Below are 22,485 nucleotides of genomic sequence, written 5' to 3' on the forward strand. Positions count from 1 at the left end.
CACTAATCACAGTTGTTCAGTTAGCCACTTCAATTGATATCCATTACAGCTCACTATCGGATAATGAAAAAACTTTACAACGTACTTTGGAAGGAAAAATGATTAGAGTAAATGTCACAGTTTTGTTACCACCCTAAAAAATTGTCACCCCTAAAATTAGAGCATCTATTTTTATATTTTCGTCACACAAGCAGCATTACTCTATCAGATGCACCAATAAACCTCAAATGTCCAGGTTACTAACTACGCAAAACAAAAATATGTCCATTATCAACACTTTTTTTTACAAAATTTTCTTTCACCAGGGTAATGCATAACCGTAATAAATGCCAATGTTCCGTGACATGCCTGATAAATGATTTGGCGACTAGTCGCTCGGACGAGTGACCGAAGGGTACGAGGTTACTCGTCGTCGAGTCATTCCCCAGCCACCCCCATGAAGTCACCCTCGAGCACGAGCACCGATTGGCTGCCAGGCGTGGCCGGATTTTCGCAGGCACCTCCCATGATCTCCCTTCCACGATTATCATCCCCCTGGAAAGAGGGTTGACGGGATTCTGGGGCGAGTCGAGAGTAATTTCACGATGACAACTGAAAGAGCGGGCGGCAGTCTGATGATGGTATGTAGCCTGTAGGGCACAAGAGAGTGGCAACGTGCAGGGATGAAATATAGGGATGGTTTTTGGGGATTGGAGGATATGTTTAACACGGATAATGACGATACGCGTTATGTATTACTGAATTTATATATACAACACAGTAAATGCACTGATTGGCACCATATCCATTGCGTTCATTGGAAATCATTCGTTAATACCTTTTTTGTTTTTTTATTAACACTACTACGAATACCAAACATCAATAAACACGTAACGTATGATACATTATATGCAATTTCCCCATGAAATTGGAAAATTCACGGTTGTTACACTCTCGTGTTTACAACTCCGTTGATACTGGGGGATCGGGGTCATCGGGGATTTCGTGAATTGATTTGCATGCCCGTATAGGGTAGTACGTTCTAAAATTGGCCTTACAAACGATATTATGGATATGAAAAATATATTTCATTAACATACCTATTTGATTCCTAAAAGTTACACTAAAAATATTCTAAAACATTTAATCGACTAAATAAATTATTCAAATCTCTTGAACGTGTCCATATTAATGACGTAAAACCGTTGTAATGCGTATTAGTCGTTGGCGAAGGGCTGGGTAGTTTCATGTGGTACCGGATTGGGGTGAATCGCAGAAGGGAGGATTGTTCGCGATACGTGGAAATTCGAGCGTGAAAGATCCCAAAGGGTGGTTCAGCATGTACCCTCCTCTTTACACTACGCGATACGTATTGCACGCATACACGTGCGTATACCTAACCTCTATTCTGATGCAGGAAATCTGTGCCAACCTTAATCCTAATCCACACGTTAATCGTAGCTGGATCCGAAGAACCGGACCTATAATAGTCACTGGAATATACATATGTATATGGGTACGTATTCGTTTTAATTTGCTGTCAGAACCGAACGTTAACGATTTTATGAGAAGAGTGAAAATTATGAGTACTCGAAGTTTTCTGAACACTTTGAATTTTAACTGAAACACGTTAAAGATTTAAAACTCAAGCTTTTTTCACGTGTATTATGGCTTCTTTCGAGTTGGGATTTACGTATTTTGGATTGCAGAAACATACGGGGCTGTGAGCGCGACATAAAAGGACATATGGGTCTTACCCAAAACCGAGGACCTACATCAAGGTGTGTACCTACGAGGATCAGGATTATCCTTCACGCAGGATTACCGAATATTTTGTGTATAGCCGCTACAGGATTTGGTGTTTGCATTTTGTGCACGCCTGCATACGCCATTGCCGAAAAATGGTGGGAACTTGCATGTCCGTCATTCTTAGGGTTCGTATGGTATTTGGGACTGATGATTTTTATAGAAAAATTATATTTTTTTTAATTCTAAGAAATCAATTATACCAAAAATAATTTGAATTTTATAATATAATCTTAAAGGCGTACTTATATGTTATTATATTTTTTTCAGAATTATTTATCTCTGAATTTCGAATTCCTGCACGAGACGAGGCCGTCGGAGGATCATCCGACGGTGGCTGCCCGTGTGTCTTCATTCTCCCAGGGTGGAAGGACTTCCTGCTCCAACGTACTAACTGCATTTGAATTATCTACATGAAACTTGGTTTAAATATTTCAAAAATTGATGTACACGGTGCATTACAAATGCCATTGAATTAAATTATTGGTTATGATTAGGATAGATATTGAAAAATGGCAAGCTGAGTACTTTTTTTACTTATGATAAATCTTCACTGTCGAAATAGAGAAATCGGTTCATTGTCATGGTAAAAAGTAACTTCACGGGAGGTAAGAACGAGGATTATAGTTTTCCGGCAATCATGAAGAGAATCCTGACGCTAATGCGGCGACAATACAGATGTTTTCACGTCTAAGCAGCGTGCTAAGTGGATGTCCCAGGATAGTTCAGAGTATACCTGGCCCTCCTGGTAGACCTGTCTGAAATGTTCACCAACTTATTAGTTTACGTTACACTTGACTGGACGCCTTTTTGCCTTGAGAATAATCAAAGAACCTCTGAAGATGACCGAAAGCCAACCGAAATTGATCCTTACGAATTATCCTGCGTGAATTCTAGGCTTCCGCTTGCTCGCTGTTTCTTTAACAATATCTCGCATTACTTCTATCTTTCTTTTTTTTGTGTCTTCGACTCTGTCGTGATTCCTACTCGCCGCGGGACGCCATTTCGGCACGCAGAATCGAAACTCAAAAAGCTACTGGCTTAGGTCTCTGCTGTCGAATAGTTAAAAATGGGTATTTGTAATTATCCTGCAAAAGATATTTTTTGTGCGCATCTTGACTTGAAAAGGTTTCAAGGCACATCACAATTTTTCTATAAATTCTTATAGAACATAATTTATTTACTAAAATAGCTTTTTCTCCATTTTTTTCATCTTTACTCAATATTTTAGTCACCTTCCTCTTTGATATAATTACCTGACTTTTATTAAGGCGTTGTCCTAATGGGTTCGTTAAGGTGAATATCGTGTTACGACTATGAGGTCAGAAGTCATTCGAGACATCATTGTAAGAAGTAACAGCATAGTGTTACACTGAGAATGTAAATTTACATTATTGTCTATCTCGTGTTAGTTAACACCGAATTATCAATTTTATTTCAAAATTGAAATGATCATTATCAAAAATATTTAACAGAGCGTTAAATCATCAAAGATGCCGAATTCTAATAAAACGAAAGAATGAAATCCACGTAAATCTTCAAACATCTACAAAAAACTTTTTAGAGTTTCACGAAAAATTGAAATTCGTTACAGAAAATATTTATCTCTGGTAGATTCATCGGTGCCGACATAAATTTTTTGGACAAGTAGTTTCAACCAGAATTGGGACGTATGAACAAAAGTTTAATACGACTGATCCGTGCTGAATTTTGCTACGAAATGAAAGGCATACAAATTCAAATGGAAAATCATGTGGCGCTACTATCCCCAATGGACGATACGTTACTCGCAATTTGTTGACTGCTTTATTAATTACTTTAATTATTATACCGGCGTCAAAGGCTGATCGGAATACAGAGGAAGTATATTCGATGGTAACTACGTTTGAATCGCCCCGAGTCACCGATCGCCAATTAATTTTCCATAATTGGACGGACATGTACTCACATCATAGCTACGTAATAGTATACGTGTGTACTATAGAATATATCGCGGATGGGAAACCCGCGGGCCAGTCTGCCGTATTTTCATCGGAAACCAATTAACAGTTTTCACTCATTTCTTTTTAGATGCACGAAAACATCGGTGCAAAGAACGACAATGTACTATCGATACGTTCGAAATTGAGCTGGTCGCTTGTTGCCTTCGAAGAAAAAAAGTAAAATGAGTAAAAATATAGAAAACTATTTTTAAAAGGAGGTAAACTGAATACTGCACTCGAATCCACAATTAACGAACGATAGCCGAATGATTGTCATTTCCGGTAATTAAATTGAATTTTGATAAGATGACGATTTACTGTGTCATAAACCATTTTCGCCTATTGGCTTAAGGGACTCGAGTTTATCGAGCATAGAATGTAAAAGGCTTTTAGCCGAAGAGCTATTTCATGGCGGATTTTACTAAGTGAGACCAATAACTCGCTAGGACAACAAGACAGTTTTCGAGGATCCCGCGGATGGGTAGTTGTCTACCCATCCCATGGGATATAACGTTATCTAATCCCGAAGTATTGTTGATTTTGCGGCTCACACTCGGCAAGCCCGATGAGGTTTCCATGTCGTTGAGGATTACCCCTATATTCGACGACCCGGACCCTCGGAAACTCCAGCCGGGCTTCCAGAATCTTAAGTACGAATCACAACAAAATTAATGCCGGTATTGCGAAGCCTTCGGCACACTCCGAATCGATTTATCGTATCTACTGGTTTGTTAGATTTTTATAAACATCCACAATTATTTGATATGATAAATACAGAGAAAGATTATATAAAACAAATCTTTAAAATCAATATTCAATTAATATTTGGTTAGTTTCGTAAGTGCCCGGATGAGCCCTCTGTAGTCTTCTACGGTGATGCTCAGTGCGCATGCGCAGTACAGCTGATCGGCTCAGCAAGGGAGAGTAAATACCTCGGATAATAAATTTACTTGCTTTACTGTCAGTTTTATAAAATGATTACCATTCGACAAAGAAGAGATCGTGTCGAGAGATAAAATTTATTCTGCGGTGGTTAACCTCACTCCATCTTGTACAGATTATTCTATTACACAAAGTATCAACAGCATGTCAGGTTAGCAAAAGTGGTGGGGCGGGGGGTTCGGTACGCGATGTTTGGTCTGAAAATACGCCATTGTTTCAGTATGATAAAAAATTCAACGTTTGGATAATTACATCAGCATCGATTGCCGCCTGAGGCATATTTCCACTGGGTTACAGACTTAGGTCGTTCTTTCGAATCACTATGAAAGTACGTCTTATCGTGCTTACCTACTCGATCTTAAGGATTATTCTCCTGCTCTGTTTACTACGAAAATAATTTCCATTTTACAAAATTTCACAGAATACCTACATTTTCTGTTGCAATAATTCTTTGCCTTTCTGCATTTCAGCATCTATCGCATGAACGTCTTTTCGTAGCCAACTTACCCTGGCAGTTTATAAATGTTATGTATGTACATTACACGGCTCATAGAAATATGTATACAGTTACTCAGGTACGTATCCCATAGTACAAAAAATGGCCAACGCCATGTTCTCATTCATTTCTACTAGTCCACAGGAAACGGATATATCTATAATACCTACTCGTAAGAAGACAACTTAAGCCGCTAGCGTCCCTATTTCAACGGATAGAAATACTTACCTACGGTTGAGAAATATAGTAGAAACGTATATATCTATACATGCATTTCGATGTAGCGCCGTAAACCGTATACAGTCTGGAGGAAGGACTCCGAGAAAAAGGGAAGGATGGCTAATACAGGGTGTTCCAATATTAAAAGACCAGATGGATACGGCTGTATTCGTAAACAAAATTACGTAAGTAATAAAAGTGGCCTTCGTTCTATTAACTAATCTTTCTTTTTTAACGATAGTTCGTTAAACTTCAACAGTCGCAATGAAGCTGCTACGGAAGTAGCAGGCTACTGTGAATGCAGTAGATTTTTTTCCTGCTTTTGGTTCTTGGTTATAGGAAGGAGACGGAAGTTAGCAACAAACGTTTACCAGCTTGGTCTATTCTCTATGTATATATTCGGATGTGGATGCGCACACGCTCTAACATAGGGATCCTTCATCCGCGGAGAGCTTTGATTCCGGCATAGAAAAACACTTTGGAAAAGCCACCCCCGTGCAGGGACCAGCTGAGGCCCCTTTAGGATCGTCTCACTGGTATTCTTCCGCGTTTCCATCTTCCTGGTCCCTCAAAGGCGAATAATCCGGTACCAGGGATCATTCGAGTGAGCTGAGTAAGGGAGAGGAAAGCGCGCCCGCCCCCCTACGTCTCTGCGTGTCCTGCTCCTTCACCTTTGAGGTCTGTTTGCCTTTTATTAAACTCTTGTTAAACGCTGCCTTTCTTCGCACACACAATTGAATCGGCAAAACAGCGAAGGTAATGCTCAGCTCTTGTTGAATGCGTTGGGCCCCTTTTGGGTACCTGGATATACATCTATATATGCGTATTGCTATACATGTATATACAGTGCACTCTCACTTTTTCTCTATACCCACAGATCATTCTTCTGAAATGGACACCGTGTAATCGCGCCTTTATACCGCATCCATTGACCATACTGTATTTTTGGTATATACTGTAAGTCTCTCTTACACGGGTTTCGCTCTCTTATTCCGTGTAGTTCTATGTTGGCCGGCAATTTATGAAACACCCTGGAACAACTCTCCCGCACGAACCATTGTATCTGCACTGTCAAAGAGAGCCAATGAAAATATTTGGATATTTCCAAAAAGGCGTATTGGCCACGAGATTTTACTCTTGTCAGTTATACGTGTGCGGGCCAGGAACTTTGAAGAATTTCCGCCGTGCAGCTTCGACGTTGGGTAAATTAATTCGTTTTTTATTTCTCATAAACTTATATATATGACAATGGGAATATTATTTAGAAGGATAAAAAATTAATTCTTTTGGATAAAACAGGCTTCTCAAATTCGATAGTGTGAGTATAAGGAAAGGCTGCGTATAAGAATGAATGAAAAAAAAAGAGAAACAACGTTTGACAACTAAAAAATATGTGTAATATGGTAACATCGTAAAGAATTTTTTCATCTTTTTTCCTTTCCTTACAATCATTGGAGCAGGTTACAATTGGTTAACCGGTGTATAAACGCATTTACAATATATACCAAGTAAAAACTAAGTACTCATACAAAACATGAATAGTTTATATAGGGATCTTGATAAGGCAACGTTTTAAGACTCTATATGTACACATGTATATATATATACACACATATAAAAATAAGTTCAAGTATACATATATATACATATACGCACACATAAGGTAATATACTTTCGCGATTCAAGTTATACATGGTACGTACTTCCGGTGCCAGTTGATGGATCGATATGGATTTTTTGTTTTCCTTAATCGCTTGGTCGTTCCTTCTGTCCTCCTTTATTTTGTTCTATCGTCCATTCATTTTATTGACTAGTGATTGATAATTGACTAATAAATACCAAAAAAGAAAATACGAGATTACAGATTATGGGTACTCTCTCCTCTGACGTGTGTGGCTTTCGAAATACTAATTAAGCCCTAAGAAAAACTTAACTGCCATACAGTCGTCCTAAAGTATATTAAATAACGGTGAGCTTAAATGAATAAAAAGGGGCAGAGAAATAGAGAGAAAGAAAAAGTTTGAATAGGCCGTTGGGAAAGGGCTGTGGGCTAGGTAGAAAGAAAATGGAGAAGATGGACTAACAATAGAGGATCCAAGTGAAAGTAAAGAGAACAAGAAGTTGATTATAAAAACAAAAGAATTATTAACGATGGTACGAATAATTGTGGTTAAGTAGTTTCTTGTTACATTTTGTACGCGAACAAACAACTCCTTTTCTGTGTGGCATTGTAAGTCGAAAATCAAAAGATGCTACAATGGCGTACAGATAAAGACATATATAAATAATTCCTTTGAATATTATTAGACGTGACTCTATACACCCAATGACTTATTCTACTTTCAACGATACTTTTCAATGAAGAAGCCTCTTGACGAAATATGAGTTCTTCAAAAGAAGGTTGCGACTTCGACTCTCAAAATAAGAATGGAAAAATACTAAATTTTGTGAAATCTTTTTTTTGTCTGCAACTTTCAAAAAAAATTACGTATACCGTCTGTATTGTTGAGTCTTGCTTTATAAGGATTATAAACGGTCCTCATTGATTCGTTTCTAGTTTTCATAAAATAGATACACATGGCCTATACATATATGCGAATCTTCATCAGACGTGTTAATGGATATAGCTTGCGTGCGTAGTGTAATGTACATATGTCTGCTGTGTGGATGTATATTCGGGTTTTTAATCCTCTCGTTAAGAATTAATTAATTAATCAATTAACTTTTAATTTAATTAATTAACCTTGGTATGCATAGACACATGTGAATTTTACTTTTGCTATTGTTTTATGTACAAAATGAAGCGTACAAAATTTTCGTTTCAGTCGATTCTCTGGAATATGTGTGTTTGAACATTTATCGCTACAACAGTCGTTCTCACTAAAAATTTACAACCACTCGGAACGTGGCTGGTTTCTCACTGAACTGATTGCATCCTCGGAAAGGAAAATGGCGAAACACAGTGGGCTATTTACGACTTAAAAACATCGCATCAGCCAAGGTTTTACAAAATTTCTTCACAAAAAAAAAAGAGTAATTAATTAAAACTTGTTCTTTGATAGTCCACGTCCTCTTTTACGTTATACATATAATAGGCTAGTAAAGGTTATAGGAAGGGTCATTAAAAAAAAAAAAATTAAAAAATAGGGAAACTATTCAATGGAAACGACCAAACCACTTATTCATTAATCTACATTTAGAAACGTGTAAAAACTATCGGAATCTCTTCAACTATTCTAGACGAAAATATATTATTCAATTTTGCTCTTTTTTTTCTATTTCTTTGTGTTTAGTGTTTACGTTGCTCGTAGCCATCTATGCATTCATTTGTCTCCCCCTTGGTTCTACGTCGAATTACTTCTTTAATCTTTAATTGTCACTTACCCTTAAGATCATCGTTATTACTACGTTATCTTGTATTGCGCGAGATGAGAATTATAATTGGTACAGTGCTTCAAAGTTAATTTCACGACGGAGTTTGAAATCGAGAAAAGAAACGAAAGAGACGAAAAATATATGTATAACGGTCGTGCATAAAAAATGAAAAAAAAAACGCATACGATTTTCGGTATCTCTTTCCTGAATAAGCGCTACTTTCTAGGTGCGAAATTCTTGCTTCCGTCTAACTATCTGAATGATCAATACATAATCTCTACGTTTTCCTGCTCGTTTATACTTCTAGACTATTATATTCATCCATGTGTAATTTTATGTTTCTTTGCCCGCCTTCATACCAATAACAGTTTTGAGCGGCAGGAACTTACTACTAAGGTCTCTCTAAATACTAGAAAACCAGGCGACAGAGTACTAGTTTGTCGTCATTAAGTTCGTACGTCATTATTGTAGGAAGTTAACATCAATTCTGTTCTTTTCAATATCAAATGCAACAAATGACAACAACGACACTGTGACAATAATTTAAACCACACTGTCATGACTTACACGTGAATGCTGCGTTACATTAATTATTACCAATGATTAGCATTTTCCCGAGTACTATCACTCTGTGCTTGTTTGTGTAACCCAGTCGACAATGGCAAATTCGAATAACAAAAATTATCCGTAGAAGAAGAAAAAAAAGATAATTGACAGATCAAGGAGATTCCATTGTGTGTGAAAATCTTCAACAGCGAGGGCTATAGCTTATCGTTAATTTGTAGAAGTTATTAGGAGTTTTCCAGTTGTTGCTTCTTGTATTGCATTTTGGAAGCACCTCGAGCTGTCAGAAACTTTAATTATTTCCAAAATGAGGTCCGCGAGATGCCTCTCACCTTCTATCTCAATTTTGACTTCAGCTTCGTACTTTTTTCTTTTCCTTATTCTTCATCCTATGTACTCATCCCTCTACTTCCTTATTTTACAAGAATAATGAGTGCTTCAGTTGATCGATAAATGTCTAAGATTCCAGGGTTTGCTTGAATGATTGTTGCGGGAAGGACATCTCCATGGTGATGCCTCCGCTGCTACGACGGAATCTGGTTGATTTCTCGGAATTCTGGCGGGGCTTGCGTCTGCTTAAATGCCTCTCCACCCACTTCAGCATCGTCAGCACGGAATCCGTACTTGGTAAGCGACGTTCAGCCGATGTGCGAATTATGTGAGATGAAGCTACACGGAATGTTGCTGCCATACCTTTCAGTGCCTGGACAGACAAGATTTAATGTAAATATATATTTCTTCCATTACAGATTCTACCTCTGGAGTAGTCTAACGAAACCTAGAAACTTGTGTTACGGCATTAATTTACGTCTGCTTACATCACATGGACTCATTCTCTACTCCACTGACAGAACCTCAGTTATTTTTCAGTTTTAATGTAAATGCGTGCACGTGTGTGTGTATGTATACCTTCAGTGTCCACTGTGGAAGATGATTTGGACTATAACTTGATCATTAGGACAATAACCTATCAGGACCGCAGACTTACCACACACATGACTTCCTTGCAATTAGCCTCTGATCACTTGATGGATTACTTGGCAAGACATTTGAAAACTTGATCAAAATATTGCTGTCGGCCAGTCTCATCGGCAAACTTTGCCTATAAATCAAACTCATTACTGAGCCAAAAGCGTGCAACAGAGAGTACCATGTGACGTACGTTTGAACGACGTTCACAATTTTCAGAATATTAGAGACTCGGATCATGCGAGCATTTATTTATACTCATATCCTTACTCTATGATAGCCAAGTTTTTTTGTTTACACGATACTCTACGTACCTTCATGGCATCTTCATCCGTGACATCGTCACCGGCGTAAATGATTCTGATGCGTTCACTCCAGTCCAGACCAAAAGCTGTGCGCAGGATGTAAATAGAAGCGCGACCTTTGTTCCATTCTACTGGTGGTTTTGCTTCCAGAGCACAATGAGCTGCGCAAGCCTTGAAGCCGGTCTCTTCAATAAGTTTCTTAGCTTGCTCAACCATTTCCGGTCTCCCCTCCATTGGGGTTTCGCGATAATGGAAGGTCAGCAAGGCTCCCTTATTCTCAACCCAGGCACCATCTTTGCAGAGCTTAATTTTTTTTATTCAAACAAATTCATTAGTTCACTGACTGCATTGTTCTTATGTAAGATTTAATCTGACCCAGTCGATTGTCTTACCTGATCCTGTAAAGCTTGCATCAAACCGGCTACCTTGTCTTCGAACTCGGCAGGCATTGGGTGGACGAATTTACTCCCGTCAGGATGAAGAATTTCAAGACCATGATTACCAGCATAAGTTATGCCATCAATTCCGACCATAGACTTGACATTGTTTACATTTCTGCCTGATATAATAGCTATGTAGACATCGGACATATTGGACAACCTTTGCAAGACATTCTTTGTCTCCAACGGGAGAATTGCCAGGTCGGGATGGGTCGCGATAGGTGCCAGGGTGCCATCGTAATCCAGCAGCAGTGCCAGCTTGTGATTATCGCCGATATACCTAGGGGACATGCGCCATCACTTGATCGTTACCCGGCTTTCATCATGAGTCGGGTCGCGACCGCACGCGCGGGCCCGCCGGCTTCCAAAGCGTTATTTCTAGTCCGCTTGCTATTGCCTCTCGTTTTCGGATGGCGAACGCCCGATACATTCCAAGAAATTTTGTTACTTGCGAATTTCAATAATTTCGCCATAACTTCTGATGTTCTTATATATATATGTTCCAATTGTATTTGTTGTTTCGAGTATAGGTGTTCCCGGCACTGTAGTGTCTCAGGCACCATGCACTGTTCTTTAAATTCTTAGTCTGTATCACCCACGCGGCGACGTACCCAAACTCATGCTCATTACGTACTAAATAACATAATAGTTTCCTTAATCTTTAAATTATTAAGCATTTCGCGAATCAACGATTAATCGTATCACAAACAATAATTGCGAGGTGATACTCATCATTGGGATAAATTAACAATACACGTTCAGTCACAGAGGACATTTAAATCCTCAAAGTCATTCCGGATATGCGAACAAATATATCCCGACAATTAAGGTTCCCAGCGGAATCCGAATTTGCATACAAGTGTTTTTACCAGTGTAAAAACATGCGTGTGTTGAGAATTTAAACGTATTTTCCCGCAATAGCGCATGCGCTGGCCGGGCCCAGTCATGCACAGCTGGTGCTGCTAAGGTACCTACTTGCTCAAATAATCATCAAAGTCATCCATCGTTACTGGCTGCATTGTCGTTGCACCAACAGAGTCACGCTCTTCCAAAGATCCCATCACCTGGAGGAATGACTTCATCCAGTAGTTGACATCGTAGATCCTTTCGCGACGACGCAAGTGATTCATCCTAAGTGTTCGTTCGTCTTCGGGCATAGTCAGTGCTCTAAAATAACATATTATATATACTATATAGATTTTCTTATTTAATAATATTACTGCATCGTGCAAGAATACAAATGTAAACAAACCTGTGGATGACCTCAGCAGCTTCGTCGATCTCATAAGGATTGCAGATCAGTGCTTCGTGCATCATCTCACCAGCTCCAGCAAAGGGCGAAACGATCAAAACACCCGGTGGGTTGTTTATCTGACAAGCGACGAATTCCTTGGCGACGAGATTCATACCGTCACGAAGAGGAGTTACCAGCGCAACGGCTGCGTCTCTATAGAAAGCTGCCAGTTCGTCCTGACTTACGCAGCCATAAATGTATCTGATAGGAGACCAATTTGGGGTCGTGAAACGACCGTTTATACAACCGATGAGCTGATCCATCTCAAGCTTCAAGTCCTGGTATTCGCGCACGTCCGTACGAGAGGGGACTGCAATTTGCAGCATAGTGACCTAAGAAGACAATGGGTAAGATTAAAATAAAATTCTGAACAACATTTATTGACCGCTAATAAAAAGTTTCGTTACTTGTTCACGATGTTCCGGATGTTTTTCTAGCAGCATCTCAAAAGCTTTTAGTCTATGGACCAATCCTTTGGTATAATCAAGACGATCAACGCCCAGTACAATCTTCTGATTAGTTAACATAACTCTAGGTGCGCTCTCAGCCAACGAGACAAATCTGTCGAAAGGAATACCAATAGGAAGTGGCCTGACACGTACGGTACGTCCACCATGTTCCACCAGAAGGTTCTTCCGGTCGACTCTGCACCCTAAGCATCTCTGACAGCAGTCGACGAAGTTCAGGCAATAATCCTGAATATGGAAGCCAACCATGTCGCAGCCTTCAATGGAAATTAGGTAATGAGATACTTTGCAAGGTAAACCATCTTGTCAATTTAATAAAATAATGTCAATACCCACCAAGCATACCCTGAAGAATTTCATCAGCCCAAGGGAACAATCTGAAGATGTCCCATGGTGGGAAAGGGATATGAAGGAAGAATCCAAGCTTTAACCTCAGATTCTTCTCATCGGCAGCTTGCCTTATCCAATTAGCTGCCAGCATAAGATGATAATCATGAATCCAGACCAACGGTGTCCCATTAGTTTGACCCTCCTGTTCCTTATGGATCAGCTCCAGGGCGCCGACCTATGAACAATCATTCAGCTCGTCAAGGTATTATGTATCCCATCATCACAATATTTTCATAAAACCCTTTACTCACAGTCTTGGCAGCAAATTCCTCGTTGACAGTTGTGTAAGCACGCCAATGTTCAGCAATGAAAGTCGCACGATCAGGCATAGAGTGAAAAAGAGGCCAGAAAGTACCATTGCAGCACCCATTGTAGTACGAATCAAATATAGCCGGTTCAACGTGTACAGCAACAACCTGCATCAAAGTAATATGACGTACGTGATTATTGGCAATACTTAATCATCCTGTAATGATTCGCTGAATCGTTAATATTGTCTTATTGGTCTACAGGGGGGATTTAATCTAGTGAGAAATAATAAAAATGCAAAAAAGAAGAGTGACGATGTCGTGCGAGGAAAACAGTCGATATCACCGTAATCGGAAGTGCATAAAGTCCAGACGTAACGAGCCCGATAAAAGTTATTGTTTTTAGTATTTTTCTAAAGATTTTGACCCCCACGCCATGCCTCCTCCTGCTCATCGTTAATTGGTTATTATACGAAGAATGAATCGCTTATTATTCACTAGTAACATCCCATTCTTTATGCTACCGAAGCCATCAAAACACCTCGTATACTCGGAACTATTGACGCAAGCTGCAATCGCCTTTCCGATAAGCTAATATTTCGCTCCTTAGACACAACTTTAAGTCGCGCATCGGTACGTTATTATCATGAGTAGTACGATTGCGACTTTACACAATAGGGAGAGATCAACAAGGAATATTGAAGTGATCTCGGAGCACAGATATAAAATACACTAGATTAGTATTTTAAGATAGCGACGGTAAACACTATTGTACTCTACAATAAGATATTTAATTCAAACACGTCGTACCAATGGAGCAGCAGATCTATCCTTTATACTGTAGGATAATTTTCTTTATTGCATATAAATAATATTTAGTATTTTCATTTGCAGTGATAACTTATCGTCAAACGTCAAGATTGACTCGTCCAAGATACACGTGGCTCTAGATTACAAATTGAAGATTTATAGATGAAATTCAATTCACTTTTCTCTAACACGACACGCTAGACTGGATATGCGGGTGACATTGACCTTTCTACGGCCTAGTGACAATATCAGCCCGATATTCAAGGCATCCAGCTTCTGGTATCGCGAAAAAAATTGCATAACGCCGATACGCGATTCCGTTGACCTAGTCAGTTTACGTGATTGGCGACAAAACCAGCAGCTAAATTGCAAGCAATCGTAATCGTGATCCATCAAGGGGATAACAGTATTGGCGAGGAGGGATAATTCCAGTGGATCAAAACTATCACGTAATGACTCATCATCCTCATTAAGGTAAGGTATCGTATAAGCAGTGGAATACATTAAATTACGTTATCATTGTAATACGTTTTTGAAATAATTCTAGGTCGCAATATCATCAACGGTACTGGATCATACATCAGTTTTGGAATCCGAGTGAGATTCCGCATCTATACAATTAAGAAAGATCATCTTGTGACCGTCCATGTGAATTAGGACTTATCACAAGAAACTTGGGGCCGCGAATGATAACGGTGTTAACTACGCACGTCATTCAACTGATAACCCCTCTGAACTCTGATGATGTCGATCACGACATTCGATCGTTGCCTCTTCGGGTACTGATTGTGTGACTGGTACCAGGTCACACGGAGGTTCGCATATGGGTCGCGCAGCTGTCAATCCTTAAAGTGTAGAAAAAATGTACGGATGAAATTGGATTTCTGGGATAGTTTCTTTTTATCTTTTTTTCAGGTATTGGATATACGTAAAATTTGGATAAAAGAACGAGAGCAGCGTGAAAGATTGACTTGCAAGAGACTATGGGAAAATAGGTTGGAAAATACCGATAAGAACTTCCGTTTGAACTCCCTTTTGTTTCCTAAATTCATTGGCTTCCCGTTTGAGGCACGAATTAATCGGTTCGCATTGATTACCCAGTCAAAGTTCAAAGATCTGGTACGATTTACGAGAAAAATGAAAATCGAAGGACAATAGTAAAGTAGTCATCGATTTTTATAAGTCACTGTTGAGTCTATCTGTATCGTGCCTTTATAGATACATATTTATTGTATCAATTCTTGTTTTCATTTACTATTGCTTGTTTGTCTACGATTATTCGAAGCGAATATCCTGCATTCAATATATATATTTTCAGCTGCACATCATAGCTGTATTATGGAAAAAAAATTATTGTTAGGAAATTCTGAAGAACAGATCAACCACTGCTCCTCTGCGTGCTGCATGTATATGAGATACTGAACAAATTTAAAAACAAGGAAACATAAATAAGACTTGATAACAAAAATACTTGAAAATCCGTGAGTCGTTATGTCAATACCGCCAATGTCCTACGTCTGTCCTTATCCACGTGATCATCACGATCTCACGAGTGATCGTTCTGACGAGAGCACCAATAAAAAATAAAGAATGGAAATAAACATCGTTTAAGAATTCCGCATTACTTGACGATCCAGATATAAAACATCGCTTATGCAGTCACATCCAGTAACGAAGACCACTGATAGTAGAATTATCATCGATCTCCCACAGCTATGTGCTTTACGCACAGAGATGCAATATCCGTTGCTGTACACGTGGGATATCAGCGCCACCAATTTTCTTGGACGGCCTCTTTTCGTACTAGATTCTTTATCAGTACCTACACTGTTCGATATGTGATTCGTGCACGAACGTAGGGAACTGAATCACACGGAATACACGCCGCGGATATTTTTAGTACGTGATGAGTTCTAAAATCAAATACCTACTGACATTCAGACGTCATATCCATTTCGATCGTAAAAAAACTAGATCATTCTCTGTTTAACGACTTTCACGTGAGCGCAAGACGGCAAATACCATCACTCTGCAAAAAGTCTACAATCGCAACTGCCTTGTATTAATCCTTTCAGTGCGCAGCTCTTCAAATTTAACGCCTGCCGGAGGAGGTACATTATCCATCTATCTAAAATATCACTCAAAAGAAAAATACTCAACTAAATATGCATAAGTACCAGTGTAAATATAAACTTTGCGCACTAATATTATCTGTTCACAGAAACGTCTTCCAATTTTGCTCCTGGGAATAGCTAACAAGAAGAAGCGACCTTCGCAATGAATCCAACATTCATTCTTTAAGCGTCCTGAAGCCACGTAAATCACACGCTTCATGTGTAAACGTTTTTACTGTGTAACCGAGGAGGGCCGAGGAGGAGAAGGCTCAGGCAGATTATCTGATTCATGGTGATATTTTGGGGTCTGTTTTTCTTAAGAAACACGCGTTTACAATGCGCATCACGCGTGCACCATATACACGTGTATGCTCCACATGTGTATAAATATCAGTAACCGAGTGTGACCGATCATTTTTCTTATTGCGCATAGAGTCCCTCGACATATATATACCATCAAAACTTAACACGTGACAAGATTGGACACCTTCTTCTCTTCCTCGTATGCTCTTATTCGATTCAAATCAATGTTTCATATGTTATAAAGTCACACAGATCATATATACTGTTCGTCGTGCCATTCGACGGCATATAATAAATATTCAATGATTACAGGTAACCTAACCTAACCTACTTGGGAAAGGTGATCTGGTAATCGCAGGGTCATAGGTTATGTATCGTTAAAGATTTTCTACTCTTGACCACTGGTGCGGTCCACGATCAACCCTCGGATAACAACAAAGCCAATAGACACATAATTAGGTGTATGAACTATGCGCCGTGATAAAGAAATACCGAAGAACGTGATTGCCATTAATCACTGGATAAATGTGAAGTAATACACGTATGACTATGTAAGTGCGCGATAAGAGAGTCAAGAAGAATTATACAGCAAAGACGTTCCTTCTTCATACCGAATCGTCGTAAGTTGCAACACCTTTCTTATCATCGAACGATTTCTTTTTCTTTGTCATTTCTATTCTTGTAAATTCTTTTGTCGTATCTGACTGCAATACAGATAACCAGCAGAGACAGTGTGGACAACGCTTTAAATAGAAACCTGAACTCCGGACAATAAAAAAAAAAAACTTGCGACACTCTACAAACAGCCACGTATGTATAATGGGGACTTGCGAGAAGCGAATTATTATCTTTCAATAAATTATTATTATCATGTAGTACATCGTTACTGCTTACCGAACACCCTTGGACTCGGAGTAAAGAAATGTGAAGTAAGAGATGAAAATTCGTACTCGGTATTTCCGTTTCGATTATTTAAATCGTGTCTGGACACGATATCTTGAAAGTCAATAAAGCAACTGTTCGAAAGGACTTTATTCAGCGGAGTTCATGACTCCGGTAGTGTGCAGTACCAGAGAATGCTACTGGCAGGTCAATTCACCATTAGGACGGTTTAACATTCTAGAGCGTCAATCACGTAACCGTTCAGCGTCACTCTTCCACGTAGGTAATTCAAAGTCAACAATTGTGCACGTGCAGAAATAAAAAGTAGAATCGTCTCTCCGTTAAGGGAGGATAAGGTTCGGTAAATGACGTCGATAAACACGAAAGGAATTATTTTGCAGTGTGGTTGGTAGGAGTGCGCGGAGGAAAATGAGCCTTTGAAAGCTGAGCGAATCGGTGAGTCGAGCACGCAGCGATAGCTGTAAATATACTATCGATGTCAAGGTTAGCCTAAAAAAACTGTAAGCTTGGACATCTCACATACGACGAAGTCAAGGGACAACTGTTTGTGTGTACAATCGATCTCTTACGTGAAACTGCGAACTCGCTCGAGCCGCGACTAATTATAATTAACAGGATTAATTTAAGGTAACTATACGCTTCACCCTAGTCAAATCAGTGCTAAATTTTTAATAACGTTTTTACAATTTCTAGTGGCCTAATTAACAGTTCCGAGGAGTTACTCACGTAACAGCATTAGTTCTTGATATACAAGTACATTCGCAGCTGTGATTCGAATATAAAATCAAACATTATATCCAGATGTTCGATGTCATATTTTGCCGTGAATTTTTTTAAAAAGAATCAACCATAATAATAGTCCAATTATGACGAGCAATATCTCATTTGGATTATTGAGAAATCTTCAATCGATTGACCATCGAGATTTTGTATAATATTAGTTGTTCAAAAGTTACAGTCACTTGTATGCCTGATATTAGGTTAGGATAGGTAATCAAACGGTTGTATCTTTTGAGCTACCAATATTATCTAAAGTCTAGATCCCCAATCGATTAAGAATCTTCGAATAATCAAAATGAGATATTGCTCGGCACAATTGGACTATTATTATGGTTTATTCTTTTAAAAAACTGCACGAAAAAACATAACATCGGACATTTACATATATCAGTCGGCTTTCTGTTTGAGTCATGGCTGTGAATGTATTTATATATTAAGAACTAATGCTGTTACGTGAGTAACTCCTCGGAACTGTTAATTAGGCCACTAGAAATTGTAAAAACGTTATTAAAAATTTAGCACTGATTTGACTAGGGTGAAGCGTATAGTTACCTTAAATTAATCCTGTTAATTATAATTAGTCGCGGCTCGAGCGAGTTCGCAGTTTCACGTAAGAGATCGATTGTACACACAAACAGTTGTCCCTTGACTTCGTCGTATGTGAGATGTCCAAGCTTACAGTTTTTTTAGGCTAACCTCGGACACGTAAAAGGCATTCTTGACCCTGAATACTTTATGGTAATATTGTTCCCGTTTGAAACCTACGAATTTTCCATTTGCAACGTTGTCATTGGAATGCTTCGTTAATGAGACAATAATATGAATTAACATATTTTGCAAGAATTTCCAAAAATAAATGCTCCCACGTCACAAGCTGGTCGACGCTCTAAAACGAGAGTAGCGTAACTGCCCACGTATTATATGGATGTTCGCGAATATTCTCTGTTGACAGTTAAAAATATTTGGCAGGGCTAAACGTGATATATTATCATAATTCACGTACCTTGCGCGAGAGAAGACCGGCAGTCGGGGTACGATCGTTCGGATCGGATTCAGGAATCGGTTCGTTCGGATTTTCCATATGCATACCAGGCCATCCTACCCATACTCCATTTCCGTTTATTACGACTGGAGCTACGGCTGTGACAAGACCTCCGGCGCTGTAAAAATAAAAGGAAAAGTAAAGACATACCGTAGTACATAATAAAGCAGTAAACAACATTCCGTCTTAATGACTACAAATTTAAATTGTATTTTTTTTTTCTTCTGTGTTAACGATTCAGCTTAATTGACTAACGTGCTAAGGTAAATTTATAATTATACTTTTTACACGTATAGAAATCCGGAAGAAAGATATCACGAGTTTCATATTATTTTCGAATACCGATACCGTCTCAGATTATTCAACGATCCTCAGGCCTCAGGTTATCACTACCAACCATTAACCATTCGATCTCCGTAACTGCGGACGCCGCATTGAGCACGTACGATTTTGAGGTTAAATTTTGTGTTGGCAAACAATTATGAATCAGCCGGTCGACGGGTATCGCTAAAATATACACCGAACGACGTTGCCGTTATCTCGGAGGAAAAAATCAACATTATACGAATAATCGAGACACTGAAAGCCTTAAATAAAAATGTAACAAGTACAAACTGTCACTCTCCTTGTAAGCTTGAAAGATATAATACTAGTACGTAAGAAACTTGCGGAAATTCCAATACGAACTAAAAGACGACCTTGCGCAATATGCCAATTAAGATTGAGAAAAACATAGCAGATTAGACCGTATGAATTTCTGTTGACTCTCTCGATAAGTCGACATAGCCATTAGCCGTATAGCAATCGTACATTTTTTTCCAACAATTTCATTATCGTGCCCATCCCCAAGCCCTCCCGTACAGTTTTTATGGTAAACTTGCAGAAATCAATGTTGTCTAACATAGTTGCTGCTCAATTGTGTAATCGCACGACTTCCTATCGGCAATCGAAATATCATAGAGGTTAAAAGTTCACACGCCCTTTTCAATTCTCCGCTCGCTTATATGACGCAAGTTTCGTAGATCAACTTTTTTTAGGATCCATGCGTCGATAACAATTTTGGAACGATAAACGATGCCTCGTGTCAACGAATCATTGTTTACTCTATTCTATCTGTATTTTTTTACATACTTTTTTTTTCTCACTGATGTTCACCGGCTTCACTAAGATTCTATATATTTTTCATAGAGATTAAAAGAAAAAAAAAAAATTCATAGATTCGTTCCACGTAACTGCTGCAACTCGCGCGTGATACCAATAATAATGATAACAACGTACATAGAGAGTATCCAGTTATCAATATACTCAGCGATAAAGAACCCTTCGTAATTACAACCGACAATTGTCAATCGTTCATGAAACACTGACAGTTTGTTTATTAAAAAAAATACGCTAACAAAACAATCGATCCAAGTCCATATCGTACCAATACACCGTTAGGAGGATAATGGCAAATAATCGAATCTTGAAATAAAAAAAAAAACAATCCAGCTTCAAGACGCATCCATTAATATTATGATTATCCCGATAGTTGAAGTCCTTGTTTATTCATTATTCACAGACTCTCGGACGAGTTCAACAAACTTTATATTTACATACGGAGCATCGATGCATACTTGTCGGCATATGGACATGTAAAGTCTTACGAAACACTCAAATATCTACGCCATAAGACATATTTGATCGTAAATTTTTGAAAGCAACACTTTCTGTGTCTCCTCGTTTACTCTCTTCGCGATCCAAGGTTACAATGTAGTATCATGTAGTACAAGATAAAACGACCGTCTAAACAATGAAATACATTATCGGCCAGACAGTTGATCCACGTCTCTTTAATTTTGCCCTCAAACAAGGAACTAGTCGATATACGTGGCTCTAGCTGTTACGAAAGAAAATCCAAAAGATTAATCATCACGGTGGATTAGCCAGTCTGACTGATAAGCACGAGTTAAATCGTTTCGTCTGATATGCGTGATTGTCGTATCGATTAAAATTCCTAAGGATACGCGAAGAATTCGTAAATTAAATCATCACTGAATCACGTGTACACGAAGCGAATGATGAGGCATTAAAGTGGCGTGTTGTTTCTTAGGAATGCAATAGGCTCGCATGCACGTGACGTTGAACAGACTTGTATACATATAGTAGGTACGTTACTAACCTGGCCTTGCGCTCCAGCTGCCCGGTCGTCTCATTCCTCTTGAGGACAAACGGCAACCTGTTGCTCACGACGATCATGCTGCCGTTCGAGGTGAAGCTCCCAGGCTCTGTAGACATGATGGCGTTTCTTTATATAAAAGACTGGAAAAATATTCGCCACGAGCCGCCACGGTTCCCTCCACGTTCTACCCCTTCCTCTTTACGTTCCTCGAGCAAACGTCAGTTCACGGTAGCACGTGGTTACGAGAAACAATAGTTGTGTCACGCCAACGGTACTATAGGTGGTGCCCGAGAGAGTATGTCAACGATACAGACAGTTTAAAAAGTCCCGATCGCAGTTATCCCTGCGCCGCGTTACAGTTTGACGTATAAACTTTGTCAAACGTCAAGGTATACAAATTGTCTCTGATATATCGTGGAAGTGTTTCTTGACTTTAAAATATCTGTAGTGATTGGATTTGTACGTTGCGGTAGATTTTCTTGTGTTTTAGGTAAACGCGTATCGCTAGAGATCCATGGCTGATAGAGGTCCCAAAGTGGTTCCTTTGCCTCCAGAGAGCTTTTTCGGGGTTCCCGTAGCTCGCGGGGTGAAGAGTGTGTTCCGGTACGAAGCCCGAGTGGCACTGAAGTAGCACCGCTACGGGACCGCCAGTTTATTCGAGTTAGACTTGCGACGAATTGGTCCAAAGTGCGCTTTTGCGGCTGGTATCAATGAGGGCCGCGACCCCAGTACCTCTCTCTGCCCCTCGTACGCTACGACCCCTCTTAACTCCTACGTAGCCCAACTCCCTCGGATCTCAACGTATTTTCATACTGGACCGCGGGGTTATCTCGTTATCGTTTTATTTCCTGATAGAAATTTCAGTCCCCTCTTCCCCCCCTCCCCCCGCCCCTCCC

General features: G+C 39.3%; 1 protein-coding gene and 2 long non-coding RNA genes across 13 annotated transcripts in view; 2 read left to right on the top strand and 1 right to left on the bottom strand.

Moving 5' to 3' along the window:
• The first annotated feature begins 483 nt into the window (after positions 1–483).
• LOC112493916 lies at positions 484–2,840 on the top strand. The gene is made up of 4 exons (XR_003058897.1): positions 484–620; positions 1,397–1,495; positions 1,689–1,913; positions 2,056–2,840. It is a non-coding gene; the product is annotated as an uncharacterized LOC112493916 (long non-coding RNA).
• Positions 2,841–6,798: 3,958 nt separating this feature from the next.
• Positions 6,799–22,485, bottom strand: part of LOC107264760 (alpha,alpha-trehalose-phosphate synthase [UDP-forming]) — a 19,431-nt gene continuing 3,744 nt past the window's right edge. For 2 of the 5 annotated variants that reach the window (XM_015733363.2, XM_015733359.2), the window contains exons 2-11: positions 21,590–21,695; positions 19,390–19,546; positions 13,480–13,644; positions 13,175–13,403; positions 12,779–13,095; positions 12,330–12,703; positions 12,053–12,244; positions 11,030–11,366; positions 10,647–10,940; positions 6,799–10,066 (exon numbers count right to left, since the gene is read on the bottom strand). In XM_015733363.2, coding sequence (XP_015588849.1) covers positions 9,821–10,066; positions 10,647–10,940; positions 11,030–11,366; positions 12,053–12,244; positions 12,330–12,703; positions 12,779–13,095; positions 13,175–13,403; positions 13,480–13,644; positions 19,390–19,546; positions 21,590–21,666 — 2,388 coding nt within the window. In that variant the 5' untranslated portion in view covers positions 21,667–21,695 and the 3' untranslated portion in view covers positions 6,799–9,820. Of the gene's footprint in view, positions 10,067–10,351; positions 10,466–10,646; positions 10,941–11,029; positions 11,367–12,052; positions 12,245–12,329; positions 12,704–12,778; positions 13,096–13,174; positions 13,404–13,479; positions 13,645–19,389; positions 19,547–21,589; positions 21,706–22,485 lie in introns of those variants that run through there. The other 3 variants (XM_015733364.2, XM_015733361.2, XM_015733362.2) reach the window with 3 other exon arrangements.
• Positions 13,533–21,577, top strand: LOC107264766. Of its 7 annotated transcripts, XR_003058893.1 has the most exons (12): positions 13,533–13,664; positions 13,741–14,235; positions 14,371–14,760; positions 14,834–15,405; positions 15,605–16,397; positions 16,508–16,705; positions 17,016–17,323; positions 17,419–17,513; positions 17,580–17,868; positions 17,987–18,233; positions 19,356–19,566; positions 19,725–21,577. It is a non-coding gene; the product is annotated as an uncharacterized LOC107264766 (long non-coding RNA). The 7 variants fall into 7 exon arrangements; XR_003058895.1 differs by lacking the exon at positions 19,725–21,577 and having other exon boundaries at positions 17,987–18,041; positions 19,356–19,488; XR_003058896.1 differs by lacking the exon at positions 19,725–21,577 and having other exon boundaries at positions 17,580–17,864; positions 17,987–18,041; positions 19,356–19,488.

The sequence above is a fragment of the Cephus cinctus genome, unplaced genomic scaffold (assembly GCF_000341935.2).
Source record: "Cephus cinctus unplaced genomic scaffold, Ccin1 Ccin1_scaffold0191, whole genome shotgun sequence".
In the NCBI taxonomy this organism is placed as follows: domain Eukaryota; kingdom Metazoa; phylum Arthropoda; class Insecta; order Hymenoptera; family Cephidae; genus Cephus; species Cephus cinctus.